General features: G+C 37.1%; 1 protein-coding gene across 4 annotated transcripts in view; it reads left to right on the top strand.

Annotated features, from left to right (window-relative positions):
* Window positions 1-20,979, top strand: part of ATP2C1 (ATPase, Ca++ transporting, type 2C, member 1) — a 72,158-nt gene that overhangs the window by 27,741 nt on the left and 23,438 nt on the right. For all 4 annotated transcript variants that reach the window (XM_014937766.1, XM_014937767.1, XM_014937769.1 and 1 more), the window contains 8 exons: window positions 10,057-10,167; window positions 11,082-11,198; window positions 12,856-12,945; window positions 15,051-15,086; window positions 15,960-16,021; window positions 16,353-16,461; window positions 19,526-19,681; window positions 20,311-20,379. In XM_014937766.1, the coding sequence (XP_014793252.1) occupies window positions 10,057-10,167; window positions 11,082-11,198; window positions 12,856-12,945; window positions 15,051-15,086; window positions 15,960-16,021; window positions 16,353-16,461; window positions 19,526-19,681; window positions 20,311-20,379 (750 nt within the window). The remainder of the gene's footprint in view (window positions 1-10,056; window positions 10,168-11,081; window positions 11,199-12,855; window positions 12,946-15,050; window positions 15,087-15,959; window positions 16,022-16,352; window positions 16,462-19,525; window positions 19,682-20,310; window positions 20,380-20,979) is intronic.

The raw sequence follows: 20,979 nt of genomic DNA, 5'->3' as shown, positions 1-20,979 counted from the left end.
TTGTTATTTTATTCAAATAAATACTGAGCAAATATTTCTACTGGTGTTTTTTGCTTAATACAATTATATGACAACTAAAGTTTGCACATGTCACGGATACAGTAATAGTGTATCACAGGATGTTAAAATTTTTTATTAGTGGTTGCTGTTCAAGTGCATCCTTCAATTTGAGAACTCAGCAGTTCCAAGTGTTATGAGATAGCAGCAGACTATTGGAGAGGAGCCATATAATCTTATTTCTAAGCAGAAATGTTCTCCTAGAATGTTAGCAACTCTCTGGCAAGATAAATGACTGATATTTAGGCCCAAAGACTTTTGGCCTTCGACTTCTAAAAGGCTTCAGTCAAGTGAGAGCCCACCGGTGCTCTCTTCCAGTGTTTCTAAACTGACCCAGTTCTATTATATGTAAATTTTGCTTTCATCAGGGCATTAGCATTGATTTGGCCATTTTGGTGTGTGCTTAGGATTCTGTATCTTTTTGTTCTTCTGATTAATAAATAATGACAAATGTATGAAACGTTCAGGCAGACTTTTCCAGTGTTCAAGGAATTTTTTTTGAACAGGAAGAATCAAAGCTGAATGTTTTGGCCAATCAAACACAGATTGGTCTGGTGTGTTTGTCAGTGTGTTCTTGGTAATTTTGATGCCACCTCAAAGCATTCAGCAACCAGGCTTTAAATTCATCATAGTACATCCTCCAGAGTGTATAGAAATGCTCTAAATGGTAAATACTTTGTAGTGGTTGAATACAAAATTTGAATGTTTTGCATTCTTTAGTTTCAACTATATAACTATATGAATGGGCTAAAGGAAGATAAGGTGGTTTGGACAGGCATGGTGTTGGGAGTTTAGTCTGAATATTTGTTGTCATTACTCCTACAATCTACAGCACTGCTGTCAGGTTAAGGTATCGTTAATTTTGTGAATTATTTTCTCTGGCTAGAGAGCAGGCAGTTGTCATTCACAAGGCTTGCAAGATAACCACATGGAATATACTACGATTACAGAAAATTGCTCAGCTTTACTGTTGTGCTGGTAGCCTCAGCTGAACTAGCTGTCCTACTTTCCTTTCTATTTTTTCAAGTTAAAGAAGACATGGGGAAACATCTTGAAAGAGTAACATATTTTTCAGGTTGTGGAGATGTGTTTATTGGAGAAGTGTTTTTGTAGAAGATATTTTTATTACTTAAGTATTTTTAGTACTTTAAAATAGTTCTTGAGCTTGATAGTCTACTGTAGAGTTAGTAAGTTGGATGTTAAACGGAGCATTGTAGCCTTTATTACATTGCCTGAAGTAGATGGGCTTGGGGATAGATCTCTTTCTTAAATATTTTACACCTTTTAAGATTGGGCAGCCCTTGAAATTCAAGATGGTCAGTGCCAGTATTCACATTTCTCTTTCTCAGGTGGTCAGAAGTGTGGAAGTGTTGTGTACCAAGGAGTATAGTTCTGCATTATGGCTGGTGGTTGGCCATGGTGAAAATCCTAAGCAGTGCTGAAATAGTATTCAAATATAAAGCAGTTTTTTTCAGGCTTATGGGACAGCTTTAGCAGGTTGTTCTCATAATTTGGACGTTTATATTTCTTTGGTTAATGGGTAGTGTCTGTGCCAGGTTGGCTATTGTCCCCTTTCTGTAAAGTCTTATGAAATAACACAATAGCAAGGGGCTGAAACTTTGTGACCTCCAAGGATAGAAATAACTCTGCAAGGAGAACTCATTAATGCAAATTAGTGTTTCTCTTTCCTTCTGGCTTTTTTAGAGAAAGAACTTTTCTGTGTGCACTTCCTTTGATGTGGGGTCTCCTGGTAAAAATGTTTAAACTAAAATACTGATGAACAGGAACAAATTTCTTTGAATATTAGAGTACAGGGCTGCTGCAGCTGTTTCCCCAGAAGTGGAAAATCATCGCACTTTTCCAAGGGAGTCCATTTAAATGAAGACAGTAGACAGTAACTTCAAAGCTTTCAAAAAGTATTTCTTCTCCTGAGCAAACAGTGGCTGGTAGAAAACAAGTGGCTCATTAGTCTGCAGGCTTCAACCTTTTGGGGGTGGGAAGGGACAGCTCTTTGCAGTGGCAAGTAAAATGCTCTTTTTGCAAATTGGTCGTGGATGTTTATGTTGGATGAGTGTTGGCACTTTAATTGTTGCTGTAAGAAATAAGCATTACTTCCCATAAAGATACTTGTCAGAGTATAATACTCTCTGACCAGGTTCTTTTAGATAATCCCTGTATAGAGGATGTAATGTTTAATATCAAGTTGTGTGTATTTGAAGATATTTGATGTTATGAGGGATTTCTGATTTAGCAGAATTATACATATGTACTATGTTTTAGGTATATTTTGTAAGTTATGCTTGGCAAAAGAAAGAAATTGCAATACACAGTTCAATCACAATACCAATCTGACTCCCATTACCAGTCTCTATAATATGATCACCGTCATGACACTGGGCATCCCCAGTCACTGGAAAGGAGTAAGTGGGTTGGGACCAGCTCAAGGCTGTTGCTCTCTTTTGAAATATTGTTGGTTGTTCAGTGCAGATGTTGGGCTGAGCCAAATGCACATCTCCCGTGCTGGGCTGGCTGACTCAGACTTTCACAGTCTTTTGATGAAATCAGGAAGAAACATTTACACAACTAGTTGATGCACTCAACTGACATAATTGTTTATATCCAAAGCAAAGGCCACCCTCCAGTCCCCATTGTGTTGAGGTGAAGTTAGTGTCTTTGTGACAGCTGTGGTTAGTCACACCCCACATTATTTCCTGAGCTTCCTGGGTGCATCGCCCTTGTCCATCTCCTCTGAGCCTTCAGGTTTTGGGGTTTATTGGTCAGTCACGGTATCGGAGAATTTTTCATATTTAAATTCACAGGGCTTTGAGACTCATTAAAGAAATTGCTAATTGAGAATACGGGAAGTAATCAGTCTTCATGATGTAATCAGATGTGAGGTACAAACAACTCTATCACTGCAGTCTGTATAGGTGAAGTCTTCCTGAATTAACTTCCAATTTTTTGCACATCATTAAAAAACTAGTTCAAAAGCCAAGAATAAGACATGAAATAATGGAATTTACTTAATCAAGGTGAGTTTGTAGCTTGTCTGCATTTGTAGATTGTGAACTTGGCTGCACTGATTTTTATTTATTTTATTAAATCTGTATCCACCACACTCAGCTACTTCCATGTGCTTCTCTTTGTTAAAGTAACTAATGAATTTCTCTGGAGATATAATTCCTGTTCAGATCTGTGAGAATTTCACGAAGGAAGTTGTATCATAGTCACAACCATGTGGAGTATTACATGTTCTAGAATGGTCTGAGGGCTCTTTGCATGCTCTTCTCCACCCTGCCTCCTCTTCTGGAATCCTGCTATGTGTCCAGGGTTTGCTTCTGGGTGTGCAGTTGGTCTAGGGCTAAACTGTAACTATTGAGTGTGCCTAATGGCCTAATGCTTTTTTTTTGTGTGTGTGTGCTTGGATTTTTGCTGTGTCTTGTCACCACGTGGTCCTTGTTCTGTGGCTGGGCCCTGTATTGAGGTTCTAGGAGCACCTTGCCTTCTAAACAAATGGGGAATGCAAAGATGGCAGAAATCTAGTGTGGTACATGGTTTTTAAGGTTGCTGGTAGAAAGTGACTCTGTGGAATCATAGTCATGATACTGAGTTGTGACCTGTTTAAATGAAGAGTTTGAAGATGGACAATAACACAATTAAAGATCTGGATCTCTAAAACCTCTAGCTGCCATGTCCTAACAATTAGGAAGAGACTTTGCACTGATCTTTCATGTCTGACGGAACTGACAGGCTGTACCCAGAATGGAAGTAATGCTCTTGTCTTTCCTTAAAGACCTTTCACAGCCAAGAGTCTTTGTCTAGTGGAAACAGTTTTCCAAGTCCATGTGCACACACATGGAGACTCGGGCCTCTCTGCCCATTGACATCTAGTTGATCTTTAGCCCTGTGACTTTCAGGATGCCAGACAGTGCAGAAGAGGTAAACGCTTGGTATTTTATTATGTTGCCCTGTGCACTGATATCTAAGGTAGCTGCTCTGTCTGTGTGTTACCCCTCTGCCATCCTGGCTCTGAATTGCACAGAACTGGAGAAGAGCATGCTTAGTAGGATCTGAGCTTTCTAAACCGCTTAGTTTAGATCACATATAGTTTGATCATATGTAAAGTTCAGGAAATGAGGAGTTTGTAAGCTTTAATCTGTTTTGCATTCAGTCGAAAACAAAACTTTATTATGTTGCTGAACACTATCATTTTTTTCAGTGCAAGGAAGTTATGTAAAAATGAAAGATAATTCTTATGGTGGGTGAGGAAGTACTGAGTCTTTCAGGATCCCAGTAAGAAAGGCACAAATGCTTGCAATGCAGATCGCTATTAATAACTCAGAAAAGGCGAGAGCAAGGTATAAATCATATGTCCTTTCTGATGCTGGGAACTCTGAGATGATAGAGCTTTGGATGGATCTTTGGTCAGGGCATGGCACACTGCAGAACTCGTGTGCCGTGAGTTCACTAGTATTCTGAAGAGGTTTTGCTCGCAGTGCGGGTTCATCAATCACTCGCTGATAGCAGTCAGGTCTGGTATGTGGGCTTTGAAGTTGTTCCTTGGACAACACGGTCTAATATCCTTATCTCATAAATAAAGCTACAGTTCCTGAGCAGGTGCAGGGAATATCTCAAGTGGAAAAGACAACATACTGTACATATACTTAAGTTTAAATGCACATTGATTAATTACACATGGATTCAATGTGTATTCATTAATTTTACTATTGATTAGACATGGCAGCATTCAGTGGCAATTGCATGCTGTTTGTGATAAAGGCATATTACCCGGGTGTGGGTCATTAGCTGCTCTTACAACAATAAGGTTGATCACTACAAACAAGTCAAAAGGTCTTTGTAGTACTTGTAGTGGCTTGAAAGGGGTTCAGTTTAACAGGGACTGGTGGGGGTAGATTCAAACTGACTGAATCAGCTATTCAGATAGCTGATAGGATGGGAAGATTCAGAAGAAAGTGATAAGTGTGGTTAAGAAGTACATATTGGAAAGCACGCAGAGTCAGTGCTTCCAGTCATCTTTTTACATTTCCAGTTGTGTCAGAGTGGTTCCCAAAAACTGGCTCTACTAACCTGCAGTTTGCCAGCGGGACTTCTTGTGTGGTAACCGGTTCTTTCTGAAAGTAGAGTGCCCAAACCCAGATGCGTTCTTATCTCTCAGGTTTCTAAAGAAACTTCTCAAAGAAAGAATCAGTATTTTGCTTTAGTTAACTCAACTGCCATTTTTTTTTAAAACTTCCCCCCCTCCTCACTTTTCTCAGTAGTTTTGTTTTTATGCCACCTTTGTGTTTTGCACTTGTAGGTCGGTTGAGTAACTGCATGTAACATTTACAGGACTTTATATTAGCTAGTTAGGTAAAACATTTTGGTCACAAGTTTGTCTAGAAATAGATTTTGCTATGAGAACGTTCTAAATTTTTAGACAGTTCTCAGTGAATGTAGGTCCTGCCATTTGCATTCTCAGGCGAAGCAGAGCTAAAATTTGCCCTCAAAAAGATAATTGTGAAAGTATCTCAATGTCTGTGAGTCCTGCTGATTGATAATGGATTGTTCCTGATAAGCTGAGAAATAGCACGATAATAGTAGGTTGTTGGCATCAGTCATGGTAGAAAGAGGGTAGGCAGAATTTTGTAGCGTACGAGGAAGAAGAAACAGTAGCACATAACTGTTAGCTGGTTAATTAGATTGTTTTCTTGAGAGAAAACACAAAGGAACTCTGAATTTCTGGTAGTATAAGCCTTCCAGGCTAATTTGTGTTAATTTTGATAAACAAGCTTTGGTCACAGTTCCGTGGTCATATGATTGATGCGTGTTTCTTGGTCTAGAAGTCATAGTGTGTACATTGGAAGTGGTCCAAGAAAAGTCCTTTCTGAGGCAGCTGTTTATTTTTGTTAGCTGGCATCCTGCTGCTTTGTTCCTTGGTAGAGTTAACTGCGAGCAGGCAATGGGAAGCTGTAGTCACAGCTCCAAAAGCTTCAGTGGTCCTGTATGTGCTGCCTATTTGACACAGCAGCATAGGCCAGTATAGTTTCTTAGGCCAATTAAGCTTGGCCTGCAATGAATTACTGAAGTGTTTTAAGATATCAGCAGATAGATGCTAGAAAATTAATTTCAGCATAGGATGGGAAGGCATCTTAGTATATGTGGGTTGACTCCTTTAATATAGAAACACTATAGTTTTGGGAATAGTCTCTGTTGGGTACGCTAAAGGGTGTTGCAGAAGCCGAGATCTCCAGCGTGCAGATCTGGGCAGCAGTGCAAAGGGCTGTAGAGCACTTGCCAACAGTATTGAATAAGTCATCTTTCTTTTGCTTTGGAAGTATTATATAGTAAAAGCAAAATTATTTGCTTGAGGATAGTCACTGTGTTCCAGCAGACAGCAAGTGCTTTTTCAACTATTTTTTTGGACCTGAATCTGTTGGTGTAACCCACTTCATATATTGGAAGGTAGCAATGAAGGAAACAGTGAGCAGCTTCTTGTTGGCTAAACAATTGAATTTAATTGGTGGCTAAGTTAGATATTTGAAACTGTTCTTTTCTGAACTAGGAGTGTAGTTTAATCTATGCAGATTGTGGAGGTTTTTGAGAAATTAGATGAAGATCCTCCAGAATTGTCTTATGATATGTAATTTTGCTCTAGGAAAAGGAGCTGGCTATTAAAAGATCTTCTGAGCCCTTACTTCTTAATCCTATACCAGATTTTCTCTGGAGATATTTTCACTGTGTACAGTACAGGATTGTTCGTAGAAGTGGGAGATAATATGAATGAAATGCACATTGAAAATAAATGCCTTTTTGAGTCTGTCACAAAAAGGTTGTCAAATAGGCTTTGCTGTAGCGCTGTTCTGTGCTAATGCAGGTTTATTTGGAAAAGCCTAATCTTTGAGACTACTTTAACATTTTTGTTTAACTTCCTAAAATATCCTTAAAAAGCTTGTTATTAGACTTTCTGAAGTTGCAATTGATAATATTAGGGAAATGATTGGTTACATATTGTTTTTGAAATAGTTATTTGTGTTTAGCAGCCATGTCAGTTGGTATTGGGGAAAAAGAATTTACCCAGCTCTAAAATTTGTAATGGCTGTTGGTTCATTCCTGCCAACTTTTACTGGGAAAGCTGGGCTGCTTGGCATTTGTGTTGAGAATGCGGAGTCATCTTGGTCAAACTCATATGTTTGCGGGTTTGTTTTGAAACAGCACTTAGGCTTAATGGTTTTTCAGCCCTGAGCTGGTGGTGGCTAATACCATGAATGTGGTTTCTATTTTCAATAAAAATCAAAAGCTGGCGCTTAGGATCGGAAACCTTAAGGAAGAAACATGAGCTAGCATTTCGGTGGGGTTTTATCAAAGAGGGGAGGTTGTGGCAAAATCCTAGGTGAATGTTTAGTTTAGAAAAGTATGTAGTCTGAGAAAACTGAAACACAAGGTTAAAATCCAAAGAAAATTAAGTATTACCATTTAAAGTATGCAAAGTCATCATCCTCAGCCGCAATTTCCTGAGAATTGAAGTAATTTAGCTTAATATTGTTTTGTATATGTAAGCTTAACAGCAGCTGTAACTGGGTGTGTTTTTAATTGCAGGATAGGTGAATTTGAATGAAACTGTTTCTTCCCAGGGGCTGAACCTCGTGAGCCCGGGGTGCTTCATGGCTGCTGTGAAGGTGGTGGTGTGCTTGACCACGGGCTGGCTGGCCGCGTGGAAGGCTGGGTGGTCATGATGGTCCATGGCTTCCCATGATGAAGTTGTAGGGAAATGAACTTCTATACACCAAAGAGTATTTTATAAGGCTTAGGGTCACAATGTTTGTATTCTTCGTAACTGAAAAACCTGCCATTCTGCTGCTCTTGTGGTCAGCTTAAGTTGCTTTAATAATAGTTGTGTTTTGTAGAAGGAGTCTTGTGATGTGTTCTGTGACAAGCCTTCAACTGTTGAGCACGTGTTTGTCCCTCTGGGCCAGAACAGTGTAACCTTGGTCTAAGGGCTTGTGAGGGTTGGGTTTTGTCAAAAGACCCCTTCTTGGGAACAGAATTATATTCATGATTTTGTTTTCTTTCTGATATTGAAAGTAATAGTGCTTTTAAAATACTTTAAATATACGTATGTTAAGACAGAAAAATCTGTTCATGTTTTGAACCATGTCTGAAATATTTTTGTCTCAATTTCTTGTCCGATTTGAAATGTGTAAAGGTATTTGGAAATGATAACTTGCTAGATAATTTTTATAGATGTATATATTTGTAGTGTATAATAATGTGTATTCTCCATCATTTTGTATTCTCCATCACTTTAAAAGATGACTTGCATCAGTTTATATACTTAACGTTTCATTAAGTACCTAACCAATGCTAAAGCATATTTAAGTCACATATTTTGTAATACTCTATAAAAATTTGGCCACAGACTTTCTAACTCTGGTCTTTGCATAAATGCATCATTGGAAGGATAGTGAAGAACAAAAGAAAGCTCTTTCAGTGGAATGAAATAAGGGAACTGGAGTGGAGGTGTGGCAGAACGTAGCTGAGCTTCTGTCCTTGGCCCGTGCTGAGCTGCACCCCAGCTGCTCAGTCCTGCTGGTTTGAGGCCATAGAGTGGGATCCAAGGGGTTCCCCCTCTTTGGAGGCCAGTAAACACATTGTTAAGGTGCAGTTGTTCCATCTGCCATCCTGCCTGCCCAGGAACTCAAAAGCACGTGCCATATCACTCCATTTCTCATCCTAGCCCCTAGACCTGCTTTCTTCTATTTGCAGGGAAGGAGCAACTTTTGTTGGTTTCCTGTTTCATTGGGAACTACATGGCAATTGTAGAATTTCCAAGGGTTTCTCTTGAAAGTGAAAGCCTGTGAGTTCCAACTGTAGCACTTTCACCTTTGTTCATTGTTCCCATGGGCCCCTGGGATGAAGTCTTTGTGGAGTCTATTTAAGTAAGCAGCTAGAAGAACAAACAGCGCGTTGAATTTATCTCAGCTGTCGTATCTGAGTAGATGGCAAGCAGCATGCAGTATAGAAAATGAAGATTGTCATTCCTTTTTTAGGGCATAAAAATGCTGGAATCTTTTAATGTAGTGTCATCTTGAAGTACTTTATCTTTTATTTTAAGCCTCAGCATCCGTAGAGGAGCTTTCTAGAAGACAGTCATTATTTTTAAAGCATAAAACCACCTATTCAAATTCTATGCAAGTATAATGGGCAAACCATTTCTGTGGTGTGCACGTTTGCATGTTAGGTATCTTCCAGTTAATGGAGGGGGGAAGTGTGTGTGGCACAATGGATGAGATATTAATTATGGGTGCAGTAAGCTAATGAGGGGGGGGGGAAAGAGTATCACTCCAGCTTCTCATTTAATAAGCAAGAATTTAGAAACTCTGAAGCTTCATTAAAAATCAAAGTAGTACTGAGCTGTGCAATCAGTGTTGCTATTGCTCTGTTCTACAGTTCACGAAATTTTGACTTCCTTATATTACAGGAAAACATTACTTTTTATAGCATTGACTTGAGGCTTTTGAACTGCAGTCAAGTTTTATGACTTGACTCGCATCTGTGCTCTTGTTTGAGGTTTTCTTAATGTTGGTTCTCCTGTCCCTGTATACAAGAAAATGTAAATAGGCCTGCTTAGATCACTTTCAGTAATGAGTAGAAAGTAGGGGCAGGGAGTGAAATTTATCTGGAGTGATTACTTTCTGACCAGGTATTGATGATAATGAGCTAATGGATTATGAATATATTTAACTGTTAGGATCTTTGTCATCACTGAACGTGTTGTTACAGAAATCAGTCTTCTCAATTGCATGTTAAGTGTTTTCTTTTGCTATTACAGGTGATACTGCATGAAAATAAGCTGAATTTTAGATATATATTTTTTTTAAAGTGCAATGGTTATCAAAAACTACCTTTTAATGACATTAATACTGTATTGCTCTGGTATATGTTGTTAGAAATTAAATGTTAGTGCTTTCCTTCCCTTCAGACTTTGAATTTGTTTCTTAGGTTGCACGTCTTCAAAAAATCCCTGATGGTGACAATGAGACAATGATTCCTGTACTGTCTTCAAAAAAAGCAAGTGAATTGCCAGTTGATGAAGTAGCAAGCATTCTGCAAGTAAGTGGTTTTGCATCTCTTAATAATGCACTGAGTTTACCAAACAATAAGTTTGATGTTTCTTAAGGACAGATCTTGTCATTGAAAGTCTATGCGTTATCATGCAGTTTGGTATTGGCTATTGTCTGCTTCTGAAAGCATGTTGATTTTTAAATTGTTACTTGAAATGCTCGAATTTCTAACGTTTTCAAAAAAACTGGGTATTTGGGGGGGGAATGACATTCAACTTGAAAATGTTTGGATTTCTGTATGCTTTGGAGATCGCTTTTTGTTAATAAAAATCCTAGATTTCCTGTAAAATTCTGTCCTGTTTTTCGTAGCTACTGCTTCCATTTCTCTAAGGAATCCTTAATGTCCTTAATTTATTTTGGTAGCCTTCATTTTAAGTGGAGGAACAGGATTGAGAGAGCTTCCCATGGACAGATTTATGAACCATTGAATCTGGGTTAATTTTCATGATAGATGGTCTTTTTTTGGTATGCTTGGCTGCTTGAGACTACACCGCGATAAATGCTGGTCATTGGTAGCTCAAGACTTTGAAGCTATTGCTGGCGTTTGGCTGAATAACTGAATTCCTGACATAATCTTCAAGAGTCTGAACTATGCCCACGGTTTGGCTTGTTGCAGAGCTTTCTGCAGGGAAGATCAGCAACTGTTTAGAGATGTGAAACAGCATCTGCTTCTGTAGTTCTTCTCTGAATTTTTTGTTGATCTCTTAAGAATTGCCAAATTGAGTTCTAAAATAGTAGTGAGTTAGCCTTTATTGTTGTACAAACATTAGTATCAAACTTGTCTTTCTGATGTTGGCCAAATTTGTATAATCTGAGGCTATATATTTTGGTGTTGGGATTTATTTTGAGGTCTAGCTTATTATTGTAATTGCTGACTGTGTTATTTTTTGTGTATTTTAATAGGCTAATCTTCAGAATGGCTTAAAAAACTGTGAAGTTTGTCATAGACGGGCATTCCATGGATGGAATGAATTTGATATTAGTGAAGATGAACCACTGTGGAAAAAATATATTTCCCAGGTTAAGATTTTTGTCCTTTTTGCTTTTTGGTTTTAATACTTTTCAGTAGTTTTGCTCTTTATTATTTAGCTTTTGTGTGCGTTAACATATTTTGATAAAAGTGGGGAAACTGTAGTAGAACAGAAAATTGCAACTTGTATAATTTCTGTCTAATTTACCTATTGGAAAAACTTTTATTTATGTATGTGCCAGTGTTTTAATTACATGATTAGTTCTTGAATGTATGTTTATAATTAGCCAAAGGGTACCACTCAAAACTAGCCTGTGGGCTGGAGGAGCAGAGTAAAGTTCCCTGTAGGCAAAGACTTGAGCATGAATCGCACTGAGGTCAGACACAAATGCATATGGCTTGGTAAATATTTAAATGGAACATGAAGTATGAATGACTTGATAGAGAAAATTTTAAAACTCAAAACCACTGCCTTTGAGCTGAGGGTGGAGGTGGGGCCAGCCTTGATTCTGGTATTAAGCAGAACTGTCAGAAGTCCAAGTGTATGGGGTTTTTGTTGTTTGTTTGTTGGGGTTTTTTTCCCCCTATCAGTGTGATTTATCATATCTATATATAAAAAAATATATGCATATATATCTAAAAGTGCATACAGCTTCTCAAAATGGTGTGGAAGTGTCTCTACTTCCTTCTGCCTACCCCTGCCATCCCCCAGCTACACAAGATATTTACAGCAAATTTTCACACGGAAGATTTTTTTCTGATGAATTTTTAATGTTAAACATTATGACCAATGTTTCCTGCACCTGTAGAGTAAACCCTGAAGCAATAGATGGCTAATTCTAGAGAACTGTTTTATTTGGGAGTGACTAAAAAGATATTCAGTGCTCTGCTGATGTTAGCAGTGGGAACTTGATTACATACTAGCTGTCCTCTGGCATTAATGCTTTATTTTCCCATGTGTAGTGTCAGATTAGTCAGATGCATCAGAACATTTCTAAAGCATGTTGTCCAAGCCTATTTTAGGTAGGATTTATTAAGATACGTATTTGCTTTGAATGGGCTTATCATGTGCTTTTAGAATGTTCTTCACTTTAATTGGGGGAGTGTTCTTTTTTGTACCATTTCTCCAAAAAATGACTGTGTTAGCAACCCGCTGTCATGTAGAAGCAAAATCTGTTATTATTTGAGCTTTAGAAATCTGAAGAAAGCATATGATCTAAAAGGAAAACTGGTATCTTGTAAAAAAATAAATCATGAATTGAAAGTTATGAAATATATTGCTGCCTTGATAGTGGTCAGTTGCTGGGGACAGTATAAGCCTCAGTATAAATCTCATAAATATATTCAGTATAAGCTGAATGTATTTCAGGCTTCTTTTTGTATGTATAAATTATGTTTAAATGCAGTATAAACAAATATAGGAGATTATTCTTTTTGTCTTAAAAATGTGAATTGAGAAATGTGAGGAACAGTTTTTTCCTGTTATGTATTGAATACGGTCTCTTCAAGGTCTTTGATAGTTAAAAACAACACCCTCAAGTAAAAACCTGAACTGCATAGTCTCAGATTTTCTTTGTACTGGCACGTTAGAAATACTTTAACTGTAGAATAATATGTTTCAAAAATAGATCGGATGTGCTTTGAGGGATAGATAAAATGGTCTTTCTGTCAAGTATATTGCTGAATTACTGTTCTGTTTCGTTTCAGTTTAAAAATCCCCTTATTATGCTTCTCCTGGCATCTGCAGTCATCAGTGTTTTAATGCATCAGTTTGATGATGCTGTCAGTATCACTGTGGTAAGGAACTAACATTTTATCTTCGTTGGGAGTACTTCAGAATGTGCAATCACGTGTACTGTCAACGTCACGTGAATGCCAGTGTGGGATGGGATAACTTGATTCTAATTAATGGATTTGATTTATATGCTGTCATTAAATCTATTTAGTTTGTGACTGGATTTTGGTGGGGTTTTTTTCTTGACTGACAGCAGTAATACATATCAAAATACACCAATGAATAGTTATCTTGCTGCATCTTGCATCTGCATTGGTTGAAATGCCTGTCCTTAGGCATTTGTTCAGAGAAGCAATTTTTGGTGTCTCTTATGTAAATTTAGTCTTAAATTATGCTTTAATTTCAAACTGAAACCAAATAAGCCTTCTGTTAATTTACTTGAAAGATGTAATCTTTTCAAACGTGAAAAGGAAGTGTAACCTGAACTCTCTAGAAATAGCAGATGGAAGACAGAAGCTGAAATAATGATATTTTTTTTTTTTTGTAGAAGTTTGCTTCTACAAAAGCAAAAAGTTTGGTTTTTTTCCTTCATTTTCAGATGATAGTGCAATTTTTCTGTGGCTGTATCTTTTTGCTCGGAGCCTTAGCAACAAAACTAATTCGCTGCTGAAGATCAACGACATATTTCTTTTGGTGGCAATGCTGGCTTGAGCAGCTTTTGCCATCTTATTACCTCTGCTGGTACAAATGTATTGTAAAGCGTTTTGATCTGGACTGGGAACTGATGGAGATTTTAAAAAAAATAATAATTAAAACAATTACTTCCCTTTTCCCATTTGGAGGCTGTTGGCTTCTTGATGCACATCATTGCATGTAGACACAAGTCGAGAGACTGATGTGAGGGTAGGAATGCAAAGCCGTGTCAGGGAGCACGAACTGGAGAAGATCATATTGTCTCCAAAAGAAACGTGTGTAGCTCTGATGGAAGTACTCCGTGGAAAGATTTAGTTATTTACTCTGTTATTTACCCTGTTACTCAGTTGATGAGGCTAACGCTAGTATCAAAAATAAGGCAGACTTCCTGGATTTATCCTTGATTTTGTTAAGGTTTCTTCAAGAGTGTTTTTCTCTTGCAAAATGGTAGTATCTTGGTTATTTTTTAGTAGTTCCTGTGAGTACATTAAAGGCTTAATTAACAGATTTTGTCTTATGGTTGTGTAGTAAATCAGTGTAACGACTCAATTTGAGTAACAAATTCAGGTAATGTAACAAAACTCAATTTGAGAGTGTATTGAAGGGGAAGATGATACTTACTTTACACAAAATTGATTGTTGTTAGTTTCTGTAATACATTTCATTCATTCACTCGCTTTCACATCACGGACTTAGAAGCCCCGTGATGTTTATGTTGAAGTGGTGTGACCAGAATTGTATGTGATAGGGGGGACTATGAAGGTGTGCTTTGAGGCCTCAGTACTTAGCTTGGATTATTGCTAATGAGAAGTAGTTTTTAGCTTTTTTTGTTTGGGATCTTTGACATCTTGGCTGTTTGGGGTATACTCTGTGTCCTGTCTCACTCCTCCTGAGTCCTGGGCTGAGTTCCTGAGTCTCATCCTCCTCTTGTTCTACTTGCTGGGATATTTTCTGGCTCCAGACCTGTTCTTCAGCTTGCTACCTTATCTCTGGTCTTCAGTTTATTCTTAGTCATTCTGTTTATCTGGTTATTTGAATGAAAACACATCTGTGATGCTCTGCAGCAGTTAACACGTGTTCCTAACCTTTGTTCTGTTCACAGAGAATGCCATTCACATTCAGACCAGTTTTCCTAAATGTGTCATGGATCTTTCTCCACTGCTGTCTCTTGCTCACTGCCCAGAAACACGGAGCAGTTCTTCAAAATCACTATCTAGTTATTAATCTTATTTTTAGTAAAATCAGGTTATTGTGTTCTTGAACATCACTAGAGCAGATGCAAGTAGATCACATTTAGCATCACTTTTATAACAGATCCAAGGGGTACTGAGGGATTTTGAGCATGAGAAAATTTGTTTCCAAATAATATTGTTACTGTGTAGTAACAACTATGGCAAAGCAAAACCAAATATGATCACTTACTTTCATGGCCATTTGGAATTCATTTATCTCACCTGCTTTTGTTTTCCTGCAGGCAATACTCATTGTTGTTACAGTTGCCTTCGTTCAGGTAAGACAGCTGTTGTCCAAATGAGATTATTGCTTTTATGTAAACTCTTCTATTTATAAGAGCGAAGTAGTTGTCTTGATGCATTGAGCTGTGAATGGTTGGGTAGAGAGCTCTGTGCTTTCATCCAAGTCTTTTGTCTTTTCTAAAGTGCAGGATTCATCTGCTTTAACTACATTGACATTTATGCATCTGCTTTGGTATTATACTCAGCCATAAAAGAGTGCTTGTAAAGAAGCACTTAGAATAAACAGTGTAGAAGTATTTAAATATTTAACTTCATATAGAATAGATTTTGAAAATGTAGCTCTGGCTTCAGTTTTTGTACAGAAATTAAAATATAATAAAATTGTGTTCAAGTAGTTTCCTGTCATAAAGGAGTTGTTTTCATTCTGTAGATGCACAGCTTTACTCAATGTGTACCTAAAACAAAATTGCTTTGTGCTTTATATATAGAGTTAGAGATGAGTTGTGTGACCTTAGTTCTTCAGGGAGGGACTAAGAGCATGAACACAGTATTTTTGGTACTACCTTGTTAAACTGTAGAACTTAATCATGTGCCTGAGCACCGAGTTTAGAAGCATTACTACAAGGATTACAAAGACTTGAAGATATTGAGGAAAAATAGAGAGGACCTCTGCTATTCTTTCAGAAGAAATGCCTATAGGCAATCTGTAAATTTTTTGGAGTTTGGACTGTACTTGCTTTTTAAAATATCTAACATAGAACTGTTGAAGGGCATCTCTTATCTTACTGTTTGGGATATTACTTTAATACAACTATACTAATAAGAAAAATTTCAGTAGATGTATCTTATGTTTAACTTTTGCCTGTTATAAAAATGTTAAGTTTTATTTTTTTAAAATGTCCCTGCAGGAGTACAGATCAGAAAAATCTCTTGAAGAGCTTAGTAAACTTGTGCCTCCAGAATGCCATTGGTATGTAACTGTCTGTCCTTTCAGTCCTAAATTAAGTCATGATAACTTTAATCTGAAATGAGTAAATGAAAAAGGTTTTACTGAACTTACTTCTGACACAGAATAAGCTTTGCTTTTGCTCATTTTAAAGATTTGTTTTATAAGCCTAAAAAACTACTCCACATTCAAACGATGTTACTGATGTGTAACTTCTAAGAAACAAGCAGCAAATAAGAAATCCTATTTTGCTGAAACCAGTAACATTGCGGTGTGTAGTCAACGGTGTGAATGTTCTTCTGGAGCAAAATGCCAGGGAAGAGATTCTTACTGCTCTTCATGTTTTTACCTGCAGCGTACGAGAAGGTCGGGTGGAGCACACCCTTGCAAGAGACTTGGTCCCAGGCGACACTGTCTGCCTGTCAGTTGGAGACAGAGTCCCAGCTGATCTACGATTATTTGAGGTATATACCTAAGGCTGCTTTAATATTTAACAACTTTTGTTTTTGTGGGACAGAGGGGAAGAGAAGATAGCCACTGAATACTGAACTACAGTAATTATTACTGTTTGGAATTCACAGCTGTTCTGATAGAAATTCTGAAATAAGTACTTTCCACATGTAATTGTGCATTCTTAACAAAATATATGGTTTCTTTTTGTAGCACGTAACAAAGAATTTTCCAGTTTTATGTAGTAATGCATTTTTGAAACTTTTAGTTGAGTACTTTTTCCTCAGTGTTAAACGTGTTGTAAACTGACTGTTTTCAGTCTGAATGATAAGATATTTTGGCAGCTGTTGGCAGATGTTTTGGGGGATTTTTCAAATTTACATTAATCTTTAGGGTATAATTTCAGTGTTCTCAGATAATGGAATATTTAGAAAAAAATTTGAAATTGTGCCAGTGTAATATTTTCTCTGATGCTTTTTCATCAGTGTGCATTGTTATATTTTCTAGTTTCCTAAATATTTAATTTGTAACATTAGCACGGCTGGAAGTGTTTGAGTTGAAGCAGTAGTGCTATAATAGTACTTGCAGATTCTCTAAAAGCGAACTGGAATGTATATATATTCATCTCGCTTATTTTGATGGTTTTGGTTCAATAATGTCATGTTACTTTTCTGTCAGATCCTCAGGTTTCCTAATATTTGGGCTATCTATCATGTTAAAGTAATTTCTGGATATGATGAGTTGTGTATCTGTGATTGATACTGGATTAATCAGTGTTCGTTTTATAGACAAAGCCTGAACGAGCTAGTTTCTGAGAGAAATTTGTGGTGCTCTTGAGAAATTTGTCTGGCTCATCTGTTGTTAGCCCCTGTAGCATCGTTAGTAATTGAGTGGGTTTGTTTTTTGCGAGTGCAAACACTTTCTCCTTCCCTCAGCAATTGTGTAGTCTCTGCATGGATATAGCACTGGTGTTGCAGCAGCTTATGGCGTGCTATAATAGTAGCATGCCTGGACCTCTTACAAAGGAAAGCAGAAACAGAATTAGAAATTTCTCAGCTGTTGTTAGCCCTACACCAGATAAAAATTTGTGCCATCGTTATCTCAGCTACTCTTGCAGATCATTTGAAAATAAGAGTGTGTCATCTTATTTTCATCTTGTCTGTACTGGGTATTGTTATGGAGTGGTGGGTTTTAAAAAAAATTGAAATCATCTTTTCAGATAAAGAACTAGGAAATTCTTTGCTGTGAGGGTGGTGAGACACTGGAACAGGTTGCCCAGGGAAGTTGTGGCTGCCCCATCCCTGGAGGGGTTCAAGGCCAGGCTGGATGGGGCTTGGAGCAACCTGCTCTAGTGGAGGTGTCCCTGCCCATGGCAGGGGCTTGGAACTCGATGATCTCTAGGGTCCCTTCCAGCTCTATCCTTTCTATGATTCTATGATCTCTTCAGCATATTCTGATTGATGCTGTCTGTCCTAGGAAATTGTAGAAATGAAAGCAGGCACAGTTTACTTTCTACAGCCTTTCGTATACGTAAGAAGTTTCTTCACTGATCTAATCTTGCAGGGGCAATCTTGTTTTCCGTTCCTGGCCTAAGTTTTCTATACGTTAATGAGCGGTCCATCAAGTTTTATGGTAATCTTCGCTAAAGCCAGAATATTACATCAAGGACTAACATACTCGTAACAGTGTAGGCTTTGAACACAATTCCTTTTGGTAGTGATGATAGATATTTCAGAGCTTGTGGCTAAATCTGACTAGTAGCAAAGTGGCACCTTCATCCTGTTTCTGCTTGGTATCTGAGGAATACATAACAAATACAAAATTATTACAGAGCTACCTGGAGTTAATAATTCTTTATGGCTTTGACTGAAAGATTCATTGCAGTTTTTCACAAGTGTCCCTTTTCCTTTACTGATTGCAGTATCTATCTTTTTAAAATGGGTACTATCCTGGTAACTGTGTGAGAGAATAGCAGGAATTAGAGGGATTTGACAGATCAGAAAGCACTTTAGTAAAGGTACTATCCTTTTTTAACACTGGCCAAGTAATTTTTCATCTAGCTGCCTGTGTTCATTTTATTATTCAGCTAGAATCAGAGTGGATCAGAGTTATCATGCCATTTAAAAAAACCAAACAAAACACCAAAAAAACTCCCAGCTCAAATCTTGGAGTGATCTGCTATAGTGTTGTGTATAGTGCAATGTAACTGCTTCTTACTCTTTGTAAGTGATATCCTTTGAAAGAGTTTTGGCAGTTGGGTTTTATTCATGCTTTAACACTATTTTTCATGAGAAGGTTATCTTGAAATTTAGTGGTATGGTCGCCAATAGTGGCTTTATACTTTTTAATAGTACAAAATTATTTTACTTAAATTTTGTGAACAGGATTTTGTGATTCACGCTTTGGCTAAAGTCAGTAGATAAATATGTAAGAATTGATGTCAGTTGAGGGAAGACGTTTTTCTTCAATTTATATTTTGATAAGCTATTTTTTATTTATAGAGCACAAGCTTAATTTTCTTCATCTATCAGCTGATGAATACAGAATAATTCATTTTTAACTAATCCTTCTCTAACTCCCCCAACATGCTACCACAAAACCCACAAAAGGAAAACGTAAAACAAAAAAAAAGGCAGCTTCTCTTCTTCTAGTCTACTTGACTGTTGCCTGAATAGTATTGTCCCTGTAGACACTTTGTGAACAAAAAACACCATATGAAATATGCTTTTTGTTAGCGAATTCTTAATGAACCCTGATAGGAGGAAGTAGACAGAGGAAGACTTGAGAGGATAATATATATGTGCACTTGCATTCCCAGTTCATTATTTTGTTTGGTGACAATGCATCTTGAATGTTTTATAAAAAAACAATCATGGATATAAAATTAAGTAAACATAGACTTTTCAAAGTGAGAGCTTGTTGATCCTTAAAATATGGTTGATAGTGTCATGACTTCTTACCATATGAATAAATTGGATATATTTTTAATTGTCAAAATTGGGAAACTTCTTAACACTTCTAACTACTTACAGAAGACTGTTATGCTTTTTACCTAACCCATGTATTTTGTTTTTAAAGGCTGTGGATCTTTCTATTGATGAATCCAGTCTCACAGGTGAGACAGCTCCTTGCTCTAAATCTACAGCTCCTCAGCCAGCAGCAACCAATGGAGACCTTACTTCTAGGAGCAATATTGCTTTCATGGGAACGTTGGTCAGATGTGGAAAAGCAAAGGTAAAATCTTTATTAATAGAGAAGAATATTTTCCATGTTTCAATTATTTGAAGGCAGTTCTCAGTTTTAAAGTTTACCTATCAATTGAGAAATGTACTTTAATAGCTACGTATATTTTGAGTTTTCTGAAAGAATAGAAATGGAATAAAAATAGAAATTTTTACTGGAAATAAGGAAGACTTTACTGTGGTACACTGCAGATCTTTTCTCATTGGTGCTTTTTGACACACTGGAGACTAATCTAGGGCCAGGAGAGCTCAAATTTATAAGGACTAGGTGATGGGAAACCCTTCTGTCTAAGATGTGGTATTTTACTTCTAAAACTACATTCACATGTTTGAAAATCTGTAACTGAAAATGCAATTTTGGCTACTGTTAGATAGTGGTTACCCTTTTTGAGTTTTGTTACTCTACTTCAGTAGTGGACAGAGTAGCAGCTTGTTTTACAGAGGCAAAATGTTTCTTAGCAAAAATATTTCCTACTTGTGCCAAGAATTATTTTTATAAACAAAGCTAAGAATCATAGCAAGCTAAGTGGCATTTGCCCACTGTTTGAGTCAAAGCTGTCAAGAGAAACCACTAACATTAAAATTAAATTTCAGATCTGGCTTTATTTTTGTTTGTTTTAGGGGATAGTTATTGGAACAGGAGAAAACTCTGAATTCGGGGAGGTTTTCAAAATGATGCAAGCAGAAGAGGTAAGAGTGAATATTTAGAAGCAAGGACATATTTTGTAAGTGTATATTTCATACATTGAAACTTACTGCCTTACTGTACCTTTCAAGGGAAGTCCAGTCAGTAAAGTGGAATCTACTTGTGAGGAAAATACAATCATCTGTTCAATAGTATTTAGTTTGCACTATAACAAGTGTAATTATTAATGGCAAAAGAAGAAGGAAAAGAATCCGATGTAAGCATTCGACTCCAACAACATTCTGAAATATCAGTGTCTTCTAGGGCTATTTTTTGATATTTATATTACAGTAAACTCATTTTAAAAGTAAATTTTGAAGGTAAGAGTGAATTAAACTTGATACCAGCTTTCTCAGTGTACATGCACTTTATTCATAACTTGTTGAACAAAGATGATTTTACAATGATCCTGTCTTTTTTTTCCATGCTTTCTATACTGTAGCCCACCATATATTACTACTAAAACCCCCAAACTTATTTGCTTCCAATGTAAAAAATCCATTTTCCTGTTTTTTTGTTTTGTTTTGTTTTTTAATTCACATTTTTGCTTTGTATCCTCTCCTTTCTATCCCCCTTCCCTCCCGCTTCTCCCCCCCCCCCCCCCC

Source organism: Calidris pugnax, unplaced genomic scaffold, assembly GCF_001431845.1.
Source record: "Calidris pugnax isolate Ruff unplaced genomic scaffold, ASM143184v1 scaffold11, whole genome shotgun sequence".
Lineage (NCBI taxonomy): Eukaryota > Metazoa > Chordata > Aves > Charadriiformes > Scolopacidae > Calidris > Calidris pugnax.
Note: the sequence above shows the minus strand (reverse complement) of the source record. Positions and strands in the feature narration are given on the sequence as shown.